At 39.8% G+C, this 18,799-nt stretch overlaps 1 protein-coding gene across 5 annotated transcripts in view; it reads left to right on the top strand.

Moving 5' to 3' along the window:
* Positions 1-18,799, top strand: part of LOC128858548 (GPI inositol-deacylase) — an 85,594-nt gene that overhangs the window by 667 nt on the left and 66,128 nt on the right. For 4 of the 5 annotated variants that reach the window (XM_054094927.1, XM_054094926.1, XM_054094925.1 and 1 more), the window contains exons 2-6: positions 8,752-8,898; positions 17,006-17,081; positions 17,135-17,637; positions 17,701-17,880; positions 17,936-18,100. In XM_054094927.1, coding sequence (XP_053950902.1) covers positions 8,752-8,898; positions 17,006-17,081; positions 17,135-17,637; positions 17,701-17,880; positions 17,936-18,100 — 1,071 coding nt within the window. Of the gene's footprint in view, positions 1-8,751; positions 8,899-17,005; positions 17,082-17,134; positions 17,638-17,700; positions 17,881-17,935; positions 18,101-18,799 lie in introns of those variants that run through there. The other variant, XM_054094929.1, reaches the window with a different exon arrangement.

Genomic DNA, 18,799 nt, shown 5'->3' with positions numbered 1-18,799 from the left:
AAATAACTTGCCAATGGAAACTCGACTATTCCCTCCGAAGGTGACAAAAGGAGCTTTGCTTCCTCGGCAAAACTTCCCTTTACTACCACGATATATTTGAGTGGGGGGCGGAGGGGAAAGGGGTGTGGCACCACCCACCACGCCCATTAGAAAGAGCAAGGTCACACCATTATAACTGTGAAAGTCCCAACTTCCTAGGGTCCTTATAGAACCCCCAGGAGAAGGTTAAAAATTAGGTTTTTTCCGACCGCATTTGCAGTTTGTACTGAAATATAGTTGAAGAGAAGTGTATTCAGAAATCGTCAACCCAGCAAGCATTTAACTTAGGTTTTTTAATTCATACCACTATGAAAATATTGTTTTATCGTAAAATTTATAAGTGCCGCTGGCGAAAATTTTGACTAAAACATCATCTGTATTTTTATTTTCAATATTTATAAATATGTTTTTTTTATGTATGTATGTATATTCGAAAAAAAAAACGCCGCAGACGAAAATTTGGACTGATAATCGCGCGATTTTTATTCTAAAGTTTCAGTATTTGTAAAAATATTTTTTTTTGTAACATGTACATATATGTATATGTATATTTGAAAACAAAAAGAGGGCCGGCAACCTACCTAGTGGCTACATTTGTGTGGTATAATTTTTAAATTCGGCCCACGCATTTAGATATAAAAAAAAACTTTATCGGGGTAACAATGGAAAGTCAACCCAGGAAAGAAACATTATTCACTCATAAACACTCTTTATTAATTCAATATTTCATTTAAAGCTATTTTTATGCAATAATACTACCAATTTTATTAAAATTCTATTCTTACAAATGTTTGTCTAAACTTTTGTAATACCGTGCAAAATAAACTGTCAAAGAACGATAGTGAGAAAAGAATAAAGCGAAGCCGAAAAAACCCAACCAACCAACAATGAGGTTCGACGGAACTTTTGAAGTTTTTAAAATAGTTAAATTTGGCCTTCGATAAATCATTATTTAAAAAAATGTTTACAAAAAATCGCTATAAAATATTTTCAAAAAAAAGGGAAAATTTGGGATAAAAAATCTCCTGATGAATCGATAATTTATTATTTTCAAAAATAGTGAAAATTTGGACTAAAAAATCGCGATAAAAAATATTTTCATAAAAAGTGACAATTTGGAATAAAAAATCGCGCGATTTCTTAGTCTAAATTTTCGCAGTCAAGCAGTCAAGTGCTTTTTGGCAATCTCATTGGCTGTCGCCGCTGCTTTGGACGTTGTCGGCTTTTCGTTTGTTTGTTAACAGTAATTGGTGTGTCATCGACTTTTACCTTAAGGAACAGCTTGACCTCCTTTGTCCAGGTGGTAAAGACGGTCGCCGTGGATTTTGTGGGGGAAAGTTGGAGATTCCTCGCAGTGAAAAAGCGAGAAAGGTCGGTGAGGTAGTTGTTCACTTTGGAACACAGACCATCGATGTCATTGCCCGGCCGGATCATAACATATTTTGTCGGCTTTTCGTCTTCACGTTTAGCCTTGCAGCAACGTTTATGTACTTTCTTTTTGTGATGGACATCCTACCATCGCTTTCGGTCGACCACTGTCTTTTTCGGCCTGTCTCTCCTCAACCTTGTTGGAGAACTCCGGGTTTGATCCAGCTCACCCAGCGCGATTTGCAAAGTAAGCTCGGCCCTTTTCAACTTCCTTTTTAGTCCATGTTAATCATCCCGCGTCAGCTTGCGTCAGATAGGACATGCCACTAAACCGGTCGCAGATTTGTACCACAGTCTTGTAGCATGCTTTCGCTTTCATCCCCTCCTTGGTTGGCTTAGCTCTAGGCCTTTTCTTACTCACAGAACTGGTGCCATCAAGCTTCACCGGAGAGCGAAGTAAAGCTTCTTCCTAGTGTATATTCACACTTGCAACACTTTCCAGGTCAGTTTTTGCGAATTATGGCCCCCCGTGCATTCCATAGCGTTTTCGTATGTTTGGCAGTAGCACTACGAGCACTGTAACCTGCTTCCGTTACAGTGGAAGTTTGGTCGCTTCAGTCAGTATTTGAATTCATCTTTTTCGTACGACCACCTGCTCGACAAGGCAAGCGCAGTGGTCTAAGTGGTATAAAGGGGAATTCAAATGGTCTACTGCGGCAGCGCCCCATGCGGTGGCAAGGCCACAGTTACTCCCTAAGGCAGCCCAGTGTTAGGGAGGCGCCGTTAAGATACAGCCGGTCTAGTAAACCCCCTGGCTGCAAACCATCCAATGGGCTCGATGTCGCATAACACCTTGGATTAGGGGATGGCAAGGAGAGGAAATAATGGGATGCCGGGGGTTTAGGAATAGCAAGAGATCTTCGTCAGTACGGTGATCTTCGCATGGTGATTAGATGGCCACAAATTTCGCAGTAAAGGGGATGGATGGCTAGCCAATCCCCATATGGACCTTCCCTCTTAGTTCGTGTTGAGTTGGTCCCCATGATAGAGGGATCAAACCACCACTGAGGAGGATTACTTGCAAACAGGTAAATAATAAATTCGACATATTATTTTCACCTTTTAGACTAGCTGAAGGGAAAAATTGGTAAAAAAAAGACCCAGAATATAACCCAATAAAAAAAAAATATTTTACATCAGGACAATGCACCGTGTCACAAAATCATTTCCACAATGGCTAAAATCCATGAATTAAAGTTCGAACTGTTGGAACAACCACCGTATTCACCAGATTTCGCCCCTAGCGGCGTCAAAAGTGCATTGTCGTGGCACATTGAGTAATTCCAAAAACGAGAGCTAAGCTCTCCAATACCACCTGCGTTTATTCTTGAGCATATTTCATCAGGTAGTAGACCAAGCGTTGAAATCGCTAGCTATAAGTAGTGGATGATTGCCACATGACACATGCCTCAATTGCTAGAAGTGCCAGCATTCCTTCATATTCTTATGCGGCGAGACGTAACAAATGAAGATATAGATGCCTTTCGTCTTAACCCGTTTAAAGCCGTGCTTAGCAGCCATCATTTTGATCTATGTCCTAACATGTCCCATTGTCCATATAGGCGAATTATTTGAACCCCATCGGACTTCCAGGAGTAACTACCGATGTTTTTGTATTGCTCCGATAGAAGTGCAATATGTATTTTGTGCTCATGTATGTGATTGAGATTAAGCTGTAAAACCCTCGTACCGGCTTTTCTTAGCATCTTTTTAGTTAACGGACATTTGTATCTTGTACCTTGTACCTTGCGCATAGTGCACGTTTTTCGGGCATTTTGCACGTAAGTACCTTCTGACCACATTTTCTACAAAGTCCCGATCTGTCTAAGTGGTCCTTGCAATTTTGTGCGACATGGCCGGAACCCTAGCTATTGAAGCAGCTTTTAGGAGAATCGACTTTCCGTATCCGGCTTGACATCTAACCAATTCGCATATGTTGAAACTCTTAACACCGTTTTCGCATCCCGGGCAAGAAGAACGATATAAGCCGTCTTTGTACCGTTGTACACCGTTCGGAAGCTTCTTACTACCGCTGTATCTCGTTATCTAATGTTGCATAGGGCAAGAAGCGCGTCACACAATTCTCCCGGAGTGGTTAAATTATCCAGTTCTCTGCACTGTACATTGTGAGTTTTAATCGTCACTTTTGCTGCGGTTTGCAGAACATCTTCAATCGCTACTTAATCATTGTAATGTTTCTCCATCCGGTGCATCTTTAAGCTTTATGACCATCTCTTGCTTAGTCATTCTTGGAATAGCAATCTTGTTTTCCGATGTTTTTATCGTATGCAGAATACCAGCTGTCGCCAATCTAGTGGCGCTAATTTAACGAGATCCAATCTATAGACAATTCCGCTTTGGTTCCATTTATTTCTAAAATTTAAATTTACAAGTACATTTTACATAGGTACATATTATAAATAATTAACAAATACTCACCGCGATGTGTTCTTCCCCTTTCCTGGCTGACCGGGGTCTGCTTTAAATATATTTTCGTCCTGTTTATATACAATTTTAAGTAAACGGTTTCACAAATCGCATTTACCGTACATATACATAAGCAGCCAGAAAGGCGGGGAAACGCATCCCGATTTACAAAGACGGTGGTTATATACAGAAACTGGAGAAATAAGAAACTGCCGTTCCCACCACAGTAGGTTCAACGTAACCGGACCGACCCGGATTTATATCCAGCGAAGGACTGCCACTTCAGCAGCATTCCTAGTATATGTATGGGGATTGTTTATGTTGCTACAACAACATCAACGAACAACATAAGGTGGATAAATGATAAACAGCAAATTTAAAACAACAAAACATAACGACAAATAACTTAAATATGTAGACTGCGTAACTGAATAGCACTATCAACGTCTACCACGGCCAGCTTTGAAACGGCACGTCGTTTCACACTATCTGATGTTCGTATGTCTGTACGTCGTACTTCACCATCAGTCCCAGGATACACTCGCTGGACCTTGCCACGACACCACTCCCAACGTGGAACATTGGGATCATATATGAATACTAGGGCCCCTCCTTGCAACGGCTTCGTTCGTTGGCACCAATTAACACGGCGAGTTAACGTGGGGAGGTATTCCCTTATCCACTTCTCCAGAAATGGTCCCTCAATTGAATACGCCATTGCCGGCGCAGAACACAAGTTTTCTCTAGGTTGTCTATAATAGGAGTCTGTGCAGGATTTTTCATCTCCAATATGAAATCATTGGGTGTTAGCGGATTTTCCTCATCAGCGTTGAACGGCAAATGGGTCAGCACTTGAGAATTGACTACGTTTTCTGCTTCAATAAGGAAACTGTGCATGGTATGCACCTTTGGCATAACTTCTTTCAGAGTATAACGGGACACACGCTTGACGCACTGCACCATTCTCTCCCAAGCATCACTCTTTCGCTGGATTAAATGGCGAGTTGAACACCCATTCGACACCCTTCTGTGGTAATTCATCTGCAGACGAACGCAATCAAACACATCGGTGAATCGCTTTGTCTCTCGATCGGTAGACCGAAATTCCTTCCATTGTCAGGTCTGATACGTATGGGTACACTACGTCGTTTTATGAAATTGCGTATAGCGATAATGCATGAATCAGTGCTTAAGTCATGAGCCAACTCAGGCTGCACAGCTCGTACAGTCAAGCAGGTAAAAAGCGCTACCCATCTCTTATCAGTTCTGCGCCGGACAGTAACGGTTACTGGGCCAAAATAATCGACTCCCGTGTAGCTAAACGGCGGCACGTATGGAGTGAGCCTAGTGCGGAAGCGGTCTCATTAATGGAGCTACTGGTGTTGCCTTGTTCACTCGATACTCCGCACAACTAGCGATCATGCTGCGCTACAAAGTTTCTTAGACGAGGTACCCAAAAACTGCTGCGAATACTACAAATTATTGCTTCCAGGTTCTGGTGGTGCGTGATGGTATGATAGTACAGTATCGGGAGTTTTGTAAATTTATGTCCAGGCGGCAAAATAATGGGGCGTCGTGTGCTAATTCGTAGCCAGCTGGCAGCGTCGATGCGCCCCTTCACACGGAGAATGCACTCCTCGACCGCATACGGCGAAAGTTGTATCAGCGTGCTATTACGAACAATTCCATTACCCTTCTCAATGGGTTGAAACCAGCATAAACCTCGCGCTGTACCATGTGGCATAAAAGGCGGCATTTTCGACCACCTTCGCAGTCAAACCATAGCTTCTGTCTGGCTGAACACGGCAACGGTAATTGTTAACAAAACGCAAAACCCAAGCAGTTGATCTCACTAATCTGTTAAAAGTAGGAAAGTTTTTTAAATTTAAAAAGTTACAACTCACAATGACTATGGCGAATTTGTGGCGAAGCTTTTCATTAGATTCATCATAACTGATAACGTCTTCAGAAGGCCAGTCATGCTCTTCCTGCTGTAGAAACTGGGGTCCATATGACCAACGCCCTGTTGGGCAAAAGTCGATGTGATCGTTTGCACGTGCAGCTTCGTCAGCTACATTTTGTGTAAAGGGCCGCCATCTCCAATTTTTAGGGCTTGTGGCGGCCAAAATCTCTGCTACCCTGTGCTGCACAAAAGGCTTGTAACGCCGATTCTCGCTTTGGATCAATTTGATCACAGTCTTTGAGTCGCTCCATAGTACGCAGTTCTCGAGGGTAACGGAATGCTCTTTGTGAAGACTGAGTATAAGGCGAGTGCCCAAAACCGCAGCGTGAGGTTCAAGCCGTGGTACAGTAATGGTCTTTGTTGGCACACATTTTGACGACTTCAATTTTACCCAAAGAGTTTTGAGATTTCCAATAGGCAACATCGGCGAAGGCAACTTCGCCGGCGTCTACAAATACGTGGAGCTGCAGGTTATGAGGTGTTTCATTGCGAAAATAAAAGCGAAGTATATTGCATATATACATATATTGTAGTTGGCAACTGCTGATAGTTGTTTACGCCACTTCTCCCACGCGGCATTGATATTGCCTGATCTCGCCCTAACGGTTGCTCAGCAGTTTTAAAGAGTCAAAAATTGACATGACGATGCTTAGAAGTTCTCTTATAGTGGGGCGCCTGCTTCCATTCACCACTGTTGCATCGACGTTATGGAATTCAAATTCACTTTGGTGCTCCAACGCGTTGATCGTCTTAACATAATTGGCAGCACACGTCGGCGGCGTCGAAGACCATGCTCAACTTACCCGGCTTGTTGGGATTAGCAACTGCAAAGTGCGGCGAAGTCACGTTGTAGACGTACACTTGGCGGCGTCCATAATGTGCTTATACTCAGACCCTGCATCTCGATTAATTTTCAGCTCCACACTGATCAATCGTTTTAGCGCCATGTTGTAACTATCAGGCAATTTTACTCTGTCCTGTCTCCATATCAGACCTGTTTAGAATCGCCCCTCGACGCATGTAGTATACTCTAAGATCATTCTGGCACAAACATCCGCTTCACTCTGTATGGGGGTGCAGATCTCACACCAAAACTGTCAATTTCGAAGAACTCAGCCACCTTATGCAGTGGGTGATCGGCTTGGGAGTTCAAAAATAAACTCGAGAACGCTGATGGTAATGTAGTGAATGTGGGGCCAAACACCACAAACTCTAATTCCGTATTCGCGACAAAAGGACCACTGTTCCCTATCTTCATTGACGGCAAACCAAAATGGCAGTGATCAAGACCAATCAACAGCTTGGGCCTAACCCCTCTGTAACACTGAACTGGCAACGATCGTATACTATATGCTTAGCACCACAGTTCAAAACGTCTCTGCTCAAGCTACAAGTTCGATACCGCGTACACGCTACGAAGTTTGTGTCGTTTTTCCATACCGGCACCGCTGATAAGTAAATCGAAAACAACCGTTGGCTCCTGAGCTGCATGCTACCCAAACTGCTGTAGGTTTAAACTCTGCTCGCGCCCTTGCATACCTAAATTTCGAAAAGAGCGTTGTCAACCATGATAATGGATGATCCTTTGTCTAGAAGGAACAGAAGGTTGCTCTAGATGGAACTTCAACTTAGAACTGCCGGTCCCAAATCTTGTGACGGCTGCTGGCTATGAGGTGAATTCTGCGTTGTTGTAAGCAGGTGCAGGAAACATGCTTTGGTGCCATAAGCGGGCCCTGTACATACCATACATACCATATGGATATATATACCCTTTTCCCTCTGGACCCAACTTGTTAAAACAGCAAGTTTCCTGGGCCTACTGTTAGATGAGCTAGACGAAGACGACCGGTGATCTATTGTACAATACATAACACAAAATCACAGATTCACACTTAGGGATAAGTATACTGACACTGACAGAGATAAGTATACTGCTACAACAAAGTGGGGATGGAGAGCCATCGGTAGGGATGGAGAGAGCGGCGAAGTTGCCATCAGTACATAAATTCCACGTAGTTGCGTGTCCACTCACAGGTCCACAGGTGTCCACTCACAGGCCGAAAATGGCAGCAGTCTTTGCAAGAATTGCACTTGACAAATAGCAGGTGCCGAGGAACCCAGGTCTAGCACACTGAGCAGACTGTGCAGGGGACTAAGAGCTACTGGTTTCCTCTCGCACTAGAATTGGAGCAGGAGGGTTGTGGGTCTGAGTTGAGAGAGTTGTGTTGCACCGATGGGCTCCTAACCGTTAAGGTTTGATTTGTGATATATATTTGTGAAATATTTGGAGCAAACTTACGGCGTAGGATTGGCGGTGAGGTACGGTACACTTGACAGGGTTAGGTTACTAGGGCGGCAGCCCTTGGTCGAGAAAAACCCGAGTCATTCCTGTAACGTAGAACTGGCTGCCATGGGAATGTGGTTTGATTGCCAAACTGACTTCTTTGTGCCGGCTTGCCACCACTTTTATATAATATCCTTGATATCGTCATTGTGTTGCATTATTATTATTGTATCTTGTTGTATTGTATTTAATTATTTTTTTGTAGCTTTTTTGTTAGGACTAAGACTTCTGAGTAAGACTTTTGTTTGTATATGTCTATCATAACTTATCAGTTATGCAGTGGGCCAATGTTAATATTGACCGCATTTTAAAATATTGGAAACAGTTCCCTCGCGGAAACACTGATTTGGTTTAATAAAATATACCGATAAAAAAAAAAAAAATTTCAATGTGAAAAAAAGTTAGTTAATTTATGAAAGTCCGGTTAGCTAAGGTCTATATGCATATTTATAATACATAATTAAAAAGTTTAATTAATACTTTATATATAAATAAGTATATGTATGTATTGCTTTAATTTGTATGCCTAACAAAAGTTCACAATTTCCAGAGGGTTTACTTTAGCGATAAAGAATATTTTCCTCATTACGGACTGTATTACTACAATGAAGGAAGAACACCGAAGGATGTGGAAACAATTCATTTAAATGGTGCACCAGTAATTTTTGTCCCAGGAAATGGAGGGTCTTACAAACAAGTGAGTAGTTTTGTATTATGAAAATAAAATTTAAGTAACTCTTCTTTTGATAAGCTTAGATTATGATGATGGCAAAAGTAATCAACGTCAGTAGTAGCGAAGTGCCGATTTTAGTATCTTACGTTTCGAAAATTGCGTTAAACAGAATAACAATATTTATAAATATTAATATATACATATGTATATGCTATTGAAGATAAAGGCGCTCACACTTTTTTTTACCTGTTTGGCAGCAACTACAGCAGCAATCGTTTCCTACAACTGTCGAACTATGGGATCTCGGTTGCGAGACAATTGAACAACGGTCTCACATAATGTGGCTGCTGAAAATGTTTAGTGGAGCATCGTATTTTAAAAGTGGCTAAAATAGTTAAAAATATTGATTTTGACTGAAAAAACCTTGCACAAACAATATTTGTATATCATAATAAACATTTATAGGGTAGGCCATGTAAAATTTGCTTTTTGATTCGGCTATAAAAAAAACCTAATCAATATTTTTTCAAACTTTTTTTTTTATTTTGAAGATTGAACATTGTCATTTATGAATGAAAAATAATACCGTTCAAATAACTGCCACGACTGGCTTTACAGTAGGCCATTCGATCAACCCAATTTTTAAGCACATTTTCGATTGTTTGTGCTCCAATTTCATGAATAGCAACTTCGATTTCGTGTTTTAAAGCATCAATCGTCTCTGGATGGTTCGCATAGCATTTGTCCTTAACGGCTCCCCACCTAGTCCAACGGGCTTAAATCACAGTTCCGAGGCAGATTAATCGGTTTTCAAAAACGGTAGCCAAAAGTTCGAGTGTAACTTTGGCAGTGTGACAAGTTGCACCACCCGGTTGAAACCAAATGTCGTCCATGTCATCCTCTTCAATTTTTAGAAACAAAAACTCGTAGAGCATGTCACGGTAACGTTCGCCATTTACTGTAACCGCGGAAGAAGAAGAAGACTCACCTCTTTGGAAATAGGCTTTCCATATTTCCCAATTTTGTTCAAGCGTATAGCGTCCCATTTCGTAAATGTCAAACCTTTAAGTAAATTATGAACACATTTGACATGTCATTTACCATTCTCAAAAAAATAGGTGGTTCAAAAAGCAAACGCTGTATGGGCCACCCGTTATATCAATGCTTTCGTCTCCAGGCATTACTTAAGAGATTATTAATTCCAAATGAAAAGCTTTAACAGTTTTTCGTAACAAATTTATATGAATGCTTCACTTCATAGGGGAGGGGGAGCATAACCTAAATGAAAATAATTACAAAGTTAAAAGGCACAAAGCTGTTAGAAACATTATTTATTGGTAAATAGTGCATAATGTTCCAGTTCATTTTCAACAAATTCCCGACCATCCACGCGTTGCGGGTAGTACGAGAGGTTGATTAATATGCGGACGGAATGGCCCAAATAACTTAAAATTAATTTACATGTTCTTGAAACTTGTTCTGAAAACTTTTTATACTGTGCGTATCGGACGTGTTTTACTGTCGATCCGTGTTAACCCATTAATGCTCACACATAAAACGGGTTAAGATAGCTGACTGAAATTTTCACCAAATATTTGTGTTGATGTTAAACGGTTCATTTCCATTTTTCAAAAAAATATCTCAAAAGATGTGGGCGTGGCAAAACGTATGATATATCATACATAAGCGTATTCGGAGAGCTACTTCTATGAAAATAAAAATACAATATATACATAGGTTTTGAATTCAAATCAAAATTTTATTTATAAAGTGACATATTATGTATCTATACATTTTTAAATTTCTTAGTTATTTGATGAGTCAGTTACATGATATTTGTAAAAACAGTTATCTGGGTGCAATCCGAAATTACATATCATGCATATACATTTTGTACACTTGCCACAAAATTTGCATCGGCGTTGAGTTCTTGAGTAATTTACGTAGTGCTCGACTCCATCGTATCTAGTTTCGTTTTCTCGTTTCCTCTTTCGTGCTGAAACTGGACGAAGTTCTACTGGTTTTGAAAGAATGCTTACCAAAATAAGGCTCCATCGATTCGTCTATAGAAAATGAAGTTCCAAATGCTTTTCCAAGTTCTTTAAATTTTGTATTTAAATGATTCAGAATAGGCTGTGCTTTGAATGCTTTATTATTCACTACAATTTGTGTATTATTATTGAAATGAAGGTACCGATGTGTTTTTTTTAAATTTATTTCGCGCCATTGAACCTGCCACTAAATGGTTGTACACATCACTTTCTGTCCCCAGTACATCCGAATAGCTGGTACCTAAAAATGCAACTAATAAATTTATCAGGTAATCAAGTGAAATTATGGTTGAGAATAGTCACTTTGTTGTACCCACCCCATATGTGTACAATTCCTCAAGATTTAGGGTCACCGCTTCATATCCTTTGTTTACAGCGTATTTTATAGACTGTACTTGTGTATATTTTATAAAATCGTCATCAAAATTTAGTTTAAAAAGTTGTAATGGATTTAAATCGTTATTTAAAATATCTGCTATAATATCCGGAGAGTGAACGCGTATTTTGTGTTTGTGCTTTCTCTTGTTTTTAGTTCTATTTTGGACCATTTTCGACGAATTGTGGGTTTTTTCTTTTTCCCTTGAGTGGAAGTCACTGACCGCGAGGTTTTTGAATTGATCACATCATTAAAACAACTGTACATTATCCACTTCTGAATTGGCAATTTTTATCGCGCATGGCCTTTTTAGAACCCCACGGTCCAAGTCGCCCAGTATACCTTCATCGTTCTCATCTGCATCCTCGCAATCGGATAACTCTTGTTCTTCAAATGGAAATAAATTCACATCGATTGAATTGGCATTCCTGATGCCGTCTATAATATCAGCATTATCGTCCTCATTCAGATCTTGGAGCCATCCAATTATCTCCTCGGTTATTGCTTGTCTATAAAAAGGTATTATATATGAATACCCGTAAAGCCAAACTGGGGTAGCGTTTACGTATGATAAAACATACGCAATAATTTACAAAAAGCTAAAACACATTTCGGGGCGAATTTTTCACTGCATTTTATATGTATTCGATGCTTCATGGTTTCAACTTTGAGTTAATGCACGTTTTTACATGCATAATACTGTTGCTTGGTTTTTTTTAAGATATAAAACTCACCTGCGTGGCATTATTCACTTTTCCGAAAAACACTACATGAATTGGACCGAAAAATGTAAACAAAAGAGCTTTAAATGACAACTAAAAAGTTTTTATTTTCAAATTACCCTTTTATCTCACTCGTCCTGTAAATATAAAACGCTTTTATATAATATTGGGTTTTTGGTGAATTTTTGAAAAAAGCTCTTTTTGCGTATGATATATCATACTTTGTCATTAATGGGTTAATAAAGGTTTTCTCAACAAACTCAAAGTGCATTATTGCTAACAAGAGATAGGACTCATAGCAAACTGCATAGAAAGAGCAAAGTGCTTTATCAAGTGAAACTCGATAAGCCAACATATATTTAAATAAAAAAAAAATTAAAACTCAAACCAAGCAATGTAGCTCGTAAAATAAATAAAAAATAAATATGAGTATGTTACGTTTTCCCCCTTCGGAGAGAACGGAATCCAAAAGTGAGACGAAAGTTCTTACTCCGCAAAAAATGCCGCTACATACCAAAAACTCGTGCTCAATGCTGCGCCACCTCCTCCTCGTTCCTGCAGCTGCTACATAAGTCATTTGATGGAAACCTCCGAATTCTGTGTGTTCCCATTAGGCATTGCCCGATGATGATATCATCCACCATTCTATTGGACGGCCGGGCATGTTTAGTTATCTCACAAGCTGGCTCCGCGGTCCATCTCCTGTTGGGTTGAGTGATGCAAACCGACCTGTTCCAGAGCTAGCTTCAGAATGAAGGCATGCCCAAATATTGAGCAGAACTCGCTGATTTAAGATTAGATTCTCTCCTAACCAGCTCATCCGCGATGCAATATGATGCAATGGAGTGTCTCTGTATTCAGGAACCCAGACAATGTTCGTGGTGCACAACTTGACCAACTCATTTAGAATAGCTCTACATTCAATTACTACTTTGGAAGAAAAGCTATTGCACTGTACAGAGTTTAAGGCAGCTTGACTGTCCTATTTGATCGATTGTACTGCAATGGACGAGTTCGTCACCCGCAACGCAGTAGGCGGGTAAATGTTGTTGAAAGCCTCTTCTATATAGGGAAATATACCTTAGGTTAATTCTTTAAAGACAAGCCCCATTCCCATTTTGTGCACGATTTCGTGTAGAACTATGTCCACGCACCTACCGTTAGAGTATGTGTGCTGACACGGATAGATGAAATTTGAGCTGAAATCCTTTAGTTCTACATGCAAAGCCCTGCCTCTTTGTGGATGAAAGTTACTCTCGCCATGGTTTATCCCCTCGTTATGAAGCAAGCCTTGTAGATATTTGTGAGAAGAAGATCACAAACGACTTGTAATGGGAAAGATTCCTACTAGTCTTGGATATTTCCATGATTGGAAGGACCTAAGTACTCATTCAATCTTTTTATTACTTATGATGTTTTCGGTGATACTCCAGGTCCTCAAGTTGAGACTGTTGGAGCCAGTGTCCTCTGTGCACCTGTGAGAATGGGTGTTCCTTGGGACGCCCAGCATTTCTTTAGAAAAAGAAAGAGTTCCATTTGACATTTGAATGCAAGTTGGGGAAATCGGGTTCTTCCATAATATGTTCCGGAAGCGATTTCCCTTAGAGTTTTCAGTTGGCACGAAAGACCTGCATATGCGTGTAAAAATAATAGATTAGACGCTGAAACCCGTAATCTCTAAACACATACAAATAAAATTATACAAGAAAGCAACAAATCAAATAATTGCTTTAATAAAAAACTGTTTTAAAATAAATACACAAACTTAAGAAACAAATTTTAATATGTAACTTTATAAAAGGGGGAAAATAACTACAGAAAAAATAGACCGTAGCCGAATGGGTTGGTGCGTGATTACCATTCGGAATTCACAGAGAGAACGTTGGTTCGAATCTCGGTGAAACACCAAAATTAATGAAAACATTTTTCGCCTCCGAGTGTATTTGTGCCATGAAAAAGCTCCTCATAAAAATATCTGCCGTTCGGAGTCGGCTTGAAACAGTAGGTCCCTCCATTTGTGGAACAACATCAAGACGCACACCACAAATAGGAGGAGAAGCTCGGCCAAACACCCAAAAAGGGTGTAAGCATCAATTAAATATACTCGTATTTATGTATTTTAAAAGCTTGTAAATCACTCTGTCTACGTTTTTATTAGATTAAATATCTCCTGGTGTCGCTTCTCAAGGCGGTAATATCCGAAGTCCGCCAGTATGGTCTCCTTTTGCTTTTAGGACGGACCTTCTGGCATGATGTTTTCAAAGCAGAGTTACATATTTTCAGTATCAAAATTTACAGCTTCACGAATTTAACTTGATACCTCAAACACTCGAGACATTTATATCCAGAACTTCCAAGAGAAAGAATCATATACGTCGGTTCTGGTATACTGCTGATAATCGACAACTGCAACGAACTGTCAAGCATCCAATTAACGTTAATTTTTTGTTGGTTGTGAAAGGTTGTTTTTGTTTATTTGTGCTTACCGCCAATTTGAATGCAGTTTTGATTAATAAAATTTACCAAAAAGCATTATTACCGTTGGTTGCGAAGATGTTTTGAAGATCTAGCTACCTTTGGATTTTACTATAATTGAATTGGTCAAATATTATAGTTTCTAAGTTTTGGCGGTCACGCTTCTATTAGACAGATTATGTGTACTTATCCATATAACCGTGAATTCGACAGAATCCGGTGATGAATTGATCTAATTGTAGATATTTGTTAAATTTTGTTTTTGCATGCATCTTTTTTATTTTTCCATTTATTCTCTATCATATTTATTGTTTACGTAAACCAAACCAATTTTTTTATTTTATTTTAAAATTTACTGTTTTGATACTCGCTTCCTAGTTATTTCACATAGCTCATTTACAATTATGTCACGGCAGATTATTCGCCGTTTATACTGAACCCTAAATGAGCATTTAGCAAATTTAGCTCTTAACGCAACTCTAATTCTACATTAATTTCTACAAAATTCTGTAACTAAATGCAACTTCGTGCTAAAAATTTTTTCATTAACATTCTAAAAACAACGCCGTGGTTTTGCCAACTTTAAGGTATGGGTGCCTAGTTTGGTGGGAAGCTCTTCGAAAGGGCTATAATATCACTGAACTGGGGAGGGCGCAAAGGACTGCATGCATTGGCATCCCTGGAGCATGTAAAACTTGCCCCAGTGCTGCCGTGAATGTCGTTATGCACTTACTTCCTATCGACTTTTACGTCATTTCCATCACAGCTCAAAGTGCAATCAGGTTAAAGGAGGTTGGCCTCTGGAGGAAATCTCTCAAGGGGCATGGTGGCATTTTCGGCAGTTAACACCGTATTTCTCCGAACTTCGAATAGATCTCTCTATCTGTAAACTAGAGTTTGAGGGTCATGCTAGAGAAATCTTTCCAAATAAGCAGGATTGAATCGAGGGGAAATTCTGCACCGAAGCTTGCACCTCTGTCTTCACTGACGGTTCCAAGATGGAATCGGAAGTCGGAGCAGGGGTTTTCTCTAAATCAGCAAATTTTTCTATCTCCTTTAAACTGCCGAATACTGCTAATGTTTGTCAAGCAGAAGTCTTTGCGATCCTTCAGGAAGGGGACTGAATTGGTCTCAGATACCTCTTACCCGGTCATCTGCATCCCCCTGACAGTTGTTAAAGGGGAACTGTACAAATTATTTTTCAGGAAAGCGCAGAAAAGATGGAGCTCTATTTCTTCATGTGCTATTTCGAAAACCATTTGGGCCCACTACAATATACGAAGGACTCAGAAAGTCCTTTGGACTCCTCGCCATTCAATTTCCAAATTCGTAGCTGTGTTTACCGGTCACTGGACGATCGGCACACACGCGGAGAGGTTAGAGTTACCATTTAACCACCACTGCAGAAGCTGTGAGGACCTTTCAGAGAAAGAGACTGTGGAGCACTTTCTCTGTAAATGTCCGGGTTTGGCAGCTAGACGATTAAGATCACTGGGTACTCCTTTCTTCGACGACTAAGGTCACTGTGACAGTGCGCTAACCTAAATCCCATCAATCTTTTCCATTATGTCAACAACTCTGGCTGGCTGTAGATATCTGCCCGTTCGAAGTCTCATAATGGTATCAAAACGGCGCTTCAGTGCTACTTGATATATATACATATATATAATTGGCGCGTACACCCTTTTTGTGTGTTTGGCTGAGCTCCTTCTCCTATTTGTGGTGGGCGTCTTGATGTTGTTCCAAAAATGGAGGGACCTGCAGTTTCAAGTCGACTCCGAACGGCAGATATTTTTTATGAGGATCTTTTTCCTGGCAGTAATACACTCGAAGGTTTGCCATTGCCCGCCGAGCGGCGACCGCTATAAGAAAAAACTATTTATTCATTTTGGTCTTTCACCGAGATTCGAACCTACGTTCTCTCTGAATTCCGAATGGTAGTCACGCACCAACCCATTCGGCTATGGCGGCCGCACCTACCTATTCTAAAAACAACTTTTGTTAATTTCGCAATGGAAGTTTTTATTTCTTCAATGCGACTTCAACAATCGGTAATTTGTTCATAATGTTCGAGATATACTGCGCTGCTTTGGATTCAAATGGTTGAAAAATGCGCCACTATGAACACACTTCGAAAAAGCTCCAACGTGCTAAATCTGGATTTAAGAATGAGCATGGAGGCTACATAGTGCCCATTTTTCAAACTGCATATTTTGTGAGAGAATACAGACTGTGGCCGCACACGTGAACCGCTATCCCGCTCCCCGTGGATTTAACATAATCAGCTGATTTGCTGACGTAATAATTAGGTATCCGTTTTCATTTGTATTGTGTTTCATTACACTCGCACACACATTACAGCGCCACTCGCCTTCTGGTTTGTTCTACTGTGACACCACAGCTAGAAATACTCTCACGAATGTTGCAATCTTGTAATCTATTATTTTTGTATATTGTAATATATATAAAGAGCTAAAACTCACCAACGCTTTTCTTATTTACTCTAGGTGCGTTCTCTGGCATCTGTTGCATTGAGAAAGAGGAGAGGGAATGCAGCTGACGTTCATTTGGATTATTTCACTAGTAAGTATTCAATAAAATTAAAAATAATGTATACTGTGTTAATATATTTTCAGTTGACTTCAAGGAAGAACTTTCGGCACTTTATGGCAACTACTTAGAAAGACAAACAATATATTTAAAAGCTTGCATAAAGGCTGTATTAAAAATGTATGCGAATAATGAAATAGCGGAAAGAGAAGTGGTAATAATCGGCCATTCCATGGGTGCTGTAGTAGCCTATGCAGTCTTAAGAGACGTTGAAATTTCGAAATACATAAACACAATAATTTCTTTGTCTGCGCCTATAAAAAAACCTCTCATAATTGTTGATAAAAAAATTGATGAATTTTACAAAAATATAACTGATCATATGTCCAATGCGCGCTCTTCCTTTAAACCAAATGAAAATACAAATTTTTGTTCAACTACATCTAGTCGCAATCTACTGAATCATCATTTCGATTATGCTGACTCCATTCTAAAAAATGTATTGCTTATCTCCATTGGCGGTGGAAATCGTGACTTACTTGTGCAACCTGGTCTTACTATTTCAACGTTTAGCGATTTACATTCTATGGTAAATAATTTTTACTTATCTTTTTAAGCCGAAATCAAAACTTCTATAAATTTTATTTTGAAGACTATGTCAATACCTAAAGTATGGATTAGCTGTGACCATTTGTCGGCAGTTTGGTGCCTTCAGCTCATGCTTGTAATTAACAGATATATGTTTGACATCTCTACTCGAGACGCTTACAATTACGTGTATTTCATTAAAGACCGAATACTCCGTGAACAAGTTGCAGTTAATCACTTTGTGGTTTGTAGTAAAGTTTCTAATTTAAATGCATCCTTTAAGACATCAAATTTTATAGAAACCGAACATATTGCTACCTAAAGAAATCAACATTGAGCAGAAAGCTGAAAATAAAACCATTTGGCGTGAGGACTCGCGAAGAAGCTTTTCGAAAGGATTTAGAGAAGGACCTAGAAGTAACTTTATTCAACTGATTCCTTTGTGGAAACACACACACTATCATGTAAGTATAAACAACTTTACCAATCATATAAATTTGAAATGTAATTTTCTGTCAGTAAATTCTAAGAGATTTACCATTGATTGGTGAAAGGCGATGTATGTTCTCGATGCGAAAATAATGGGGTGCTCCATCATGTTAGTAATGAGATAAATCTATACCGATTCCGAAAGTTGATGCATCAGCTGCAAGAGCTAGTGGTAGCGGTAGCGTTCCAATTAGTTTGAGAGCGGGTACTCGAATCCTCTGGAAGAATTCTCTTAGCACTGCTTTTTCTACCTAAGCACTTAATTTCTCTTTTCAAAAAAAAAAAAAAAAAAAAAAAAACACTTGCTTCGATGCTTCGTCTATTGCATCTGTAAATAAGTATATTTTAAATTGCTTTGGTAAAATTGTGAATTTACTTCTTCTTCTTCTTAATTGGCGCGATAACCGCTTACGCGATTTTGGCCGAGCTTAACAAAGCGCGCCAGTCGTTTCTCTCTCGTGCTAACCGGCGCCAATTGGACACACCAAGTGAAGCCAAGTCCTTCTCCACCTGATCTTTCCAACGCAGAGGAGGCCTTCCTCTTCCTCTGCTACCACCAGCTGGTACCGCATCGAATACTTTCAAAGCCGGAGCGTTTGAATCCATTCGGACGACATGACCCAGCCAACGAAGCCGCTGGATCTTTATTCGCTGCGCTATGTCTATGTCGTCGT

The sequence above is a fragment of the Anastrepha ludens genome, chromosome 3, assembly GCF_028408465.1.
Source record: "Anastrepha ludens isolate Willacy chromosome 3, idAnaLude1.1, whole genome shotgun sequence".
NCBI lineage: Eukaryota > Metazoa > Arthropoda > Insecta > Diptera > Tephritidae > Anastrepha > Anastrepha ludens.
The sequence above is the reverse complement of the archived record's forward strand: the minus strand, read 5'-3'. Positions and strand labels throughout refer to the sequence as shown.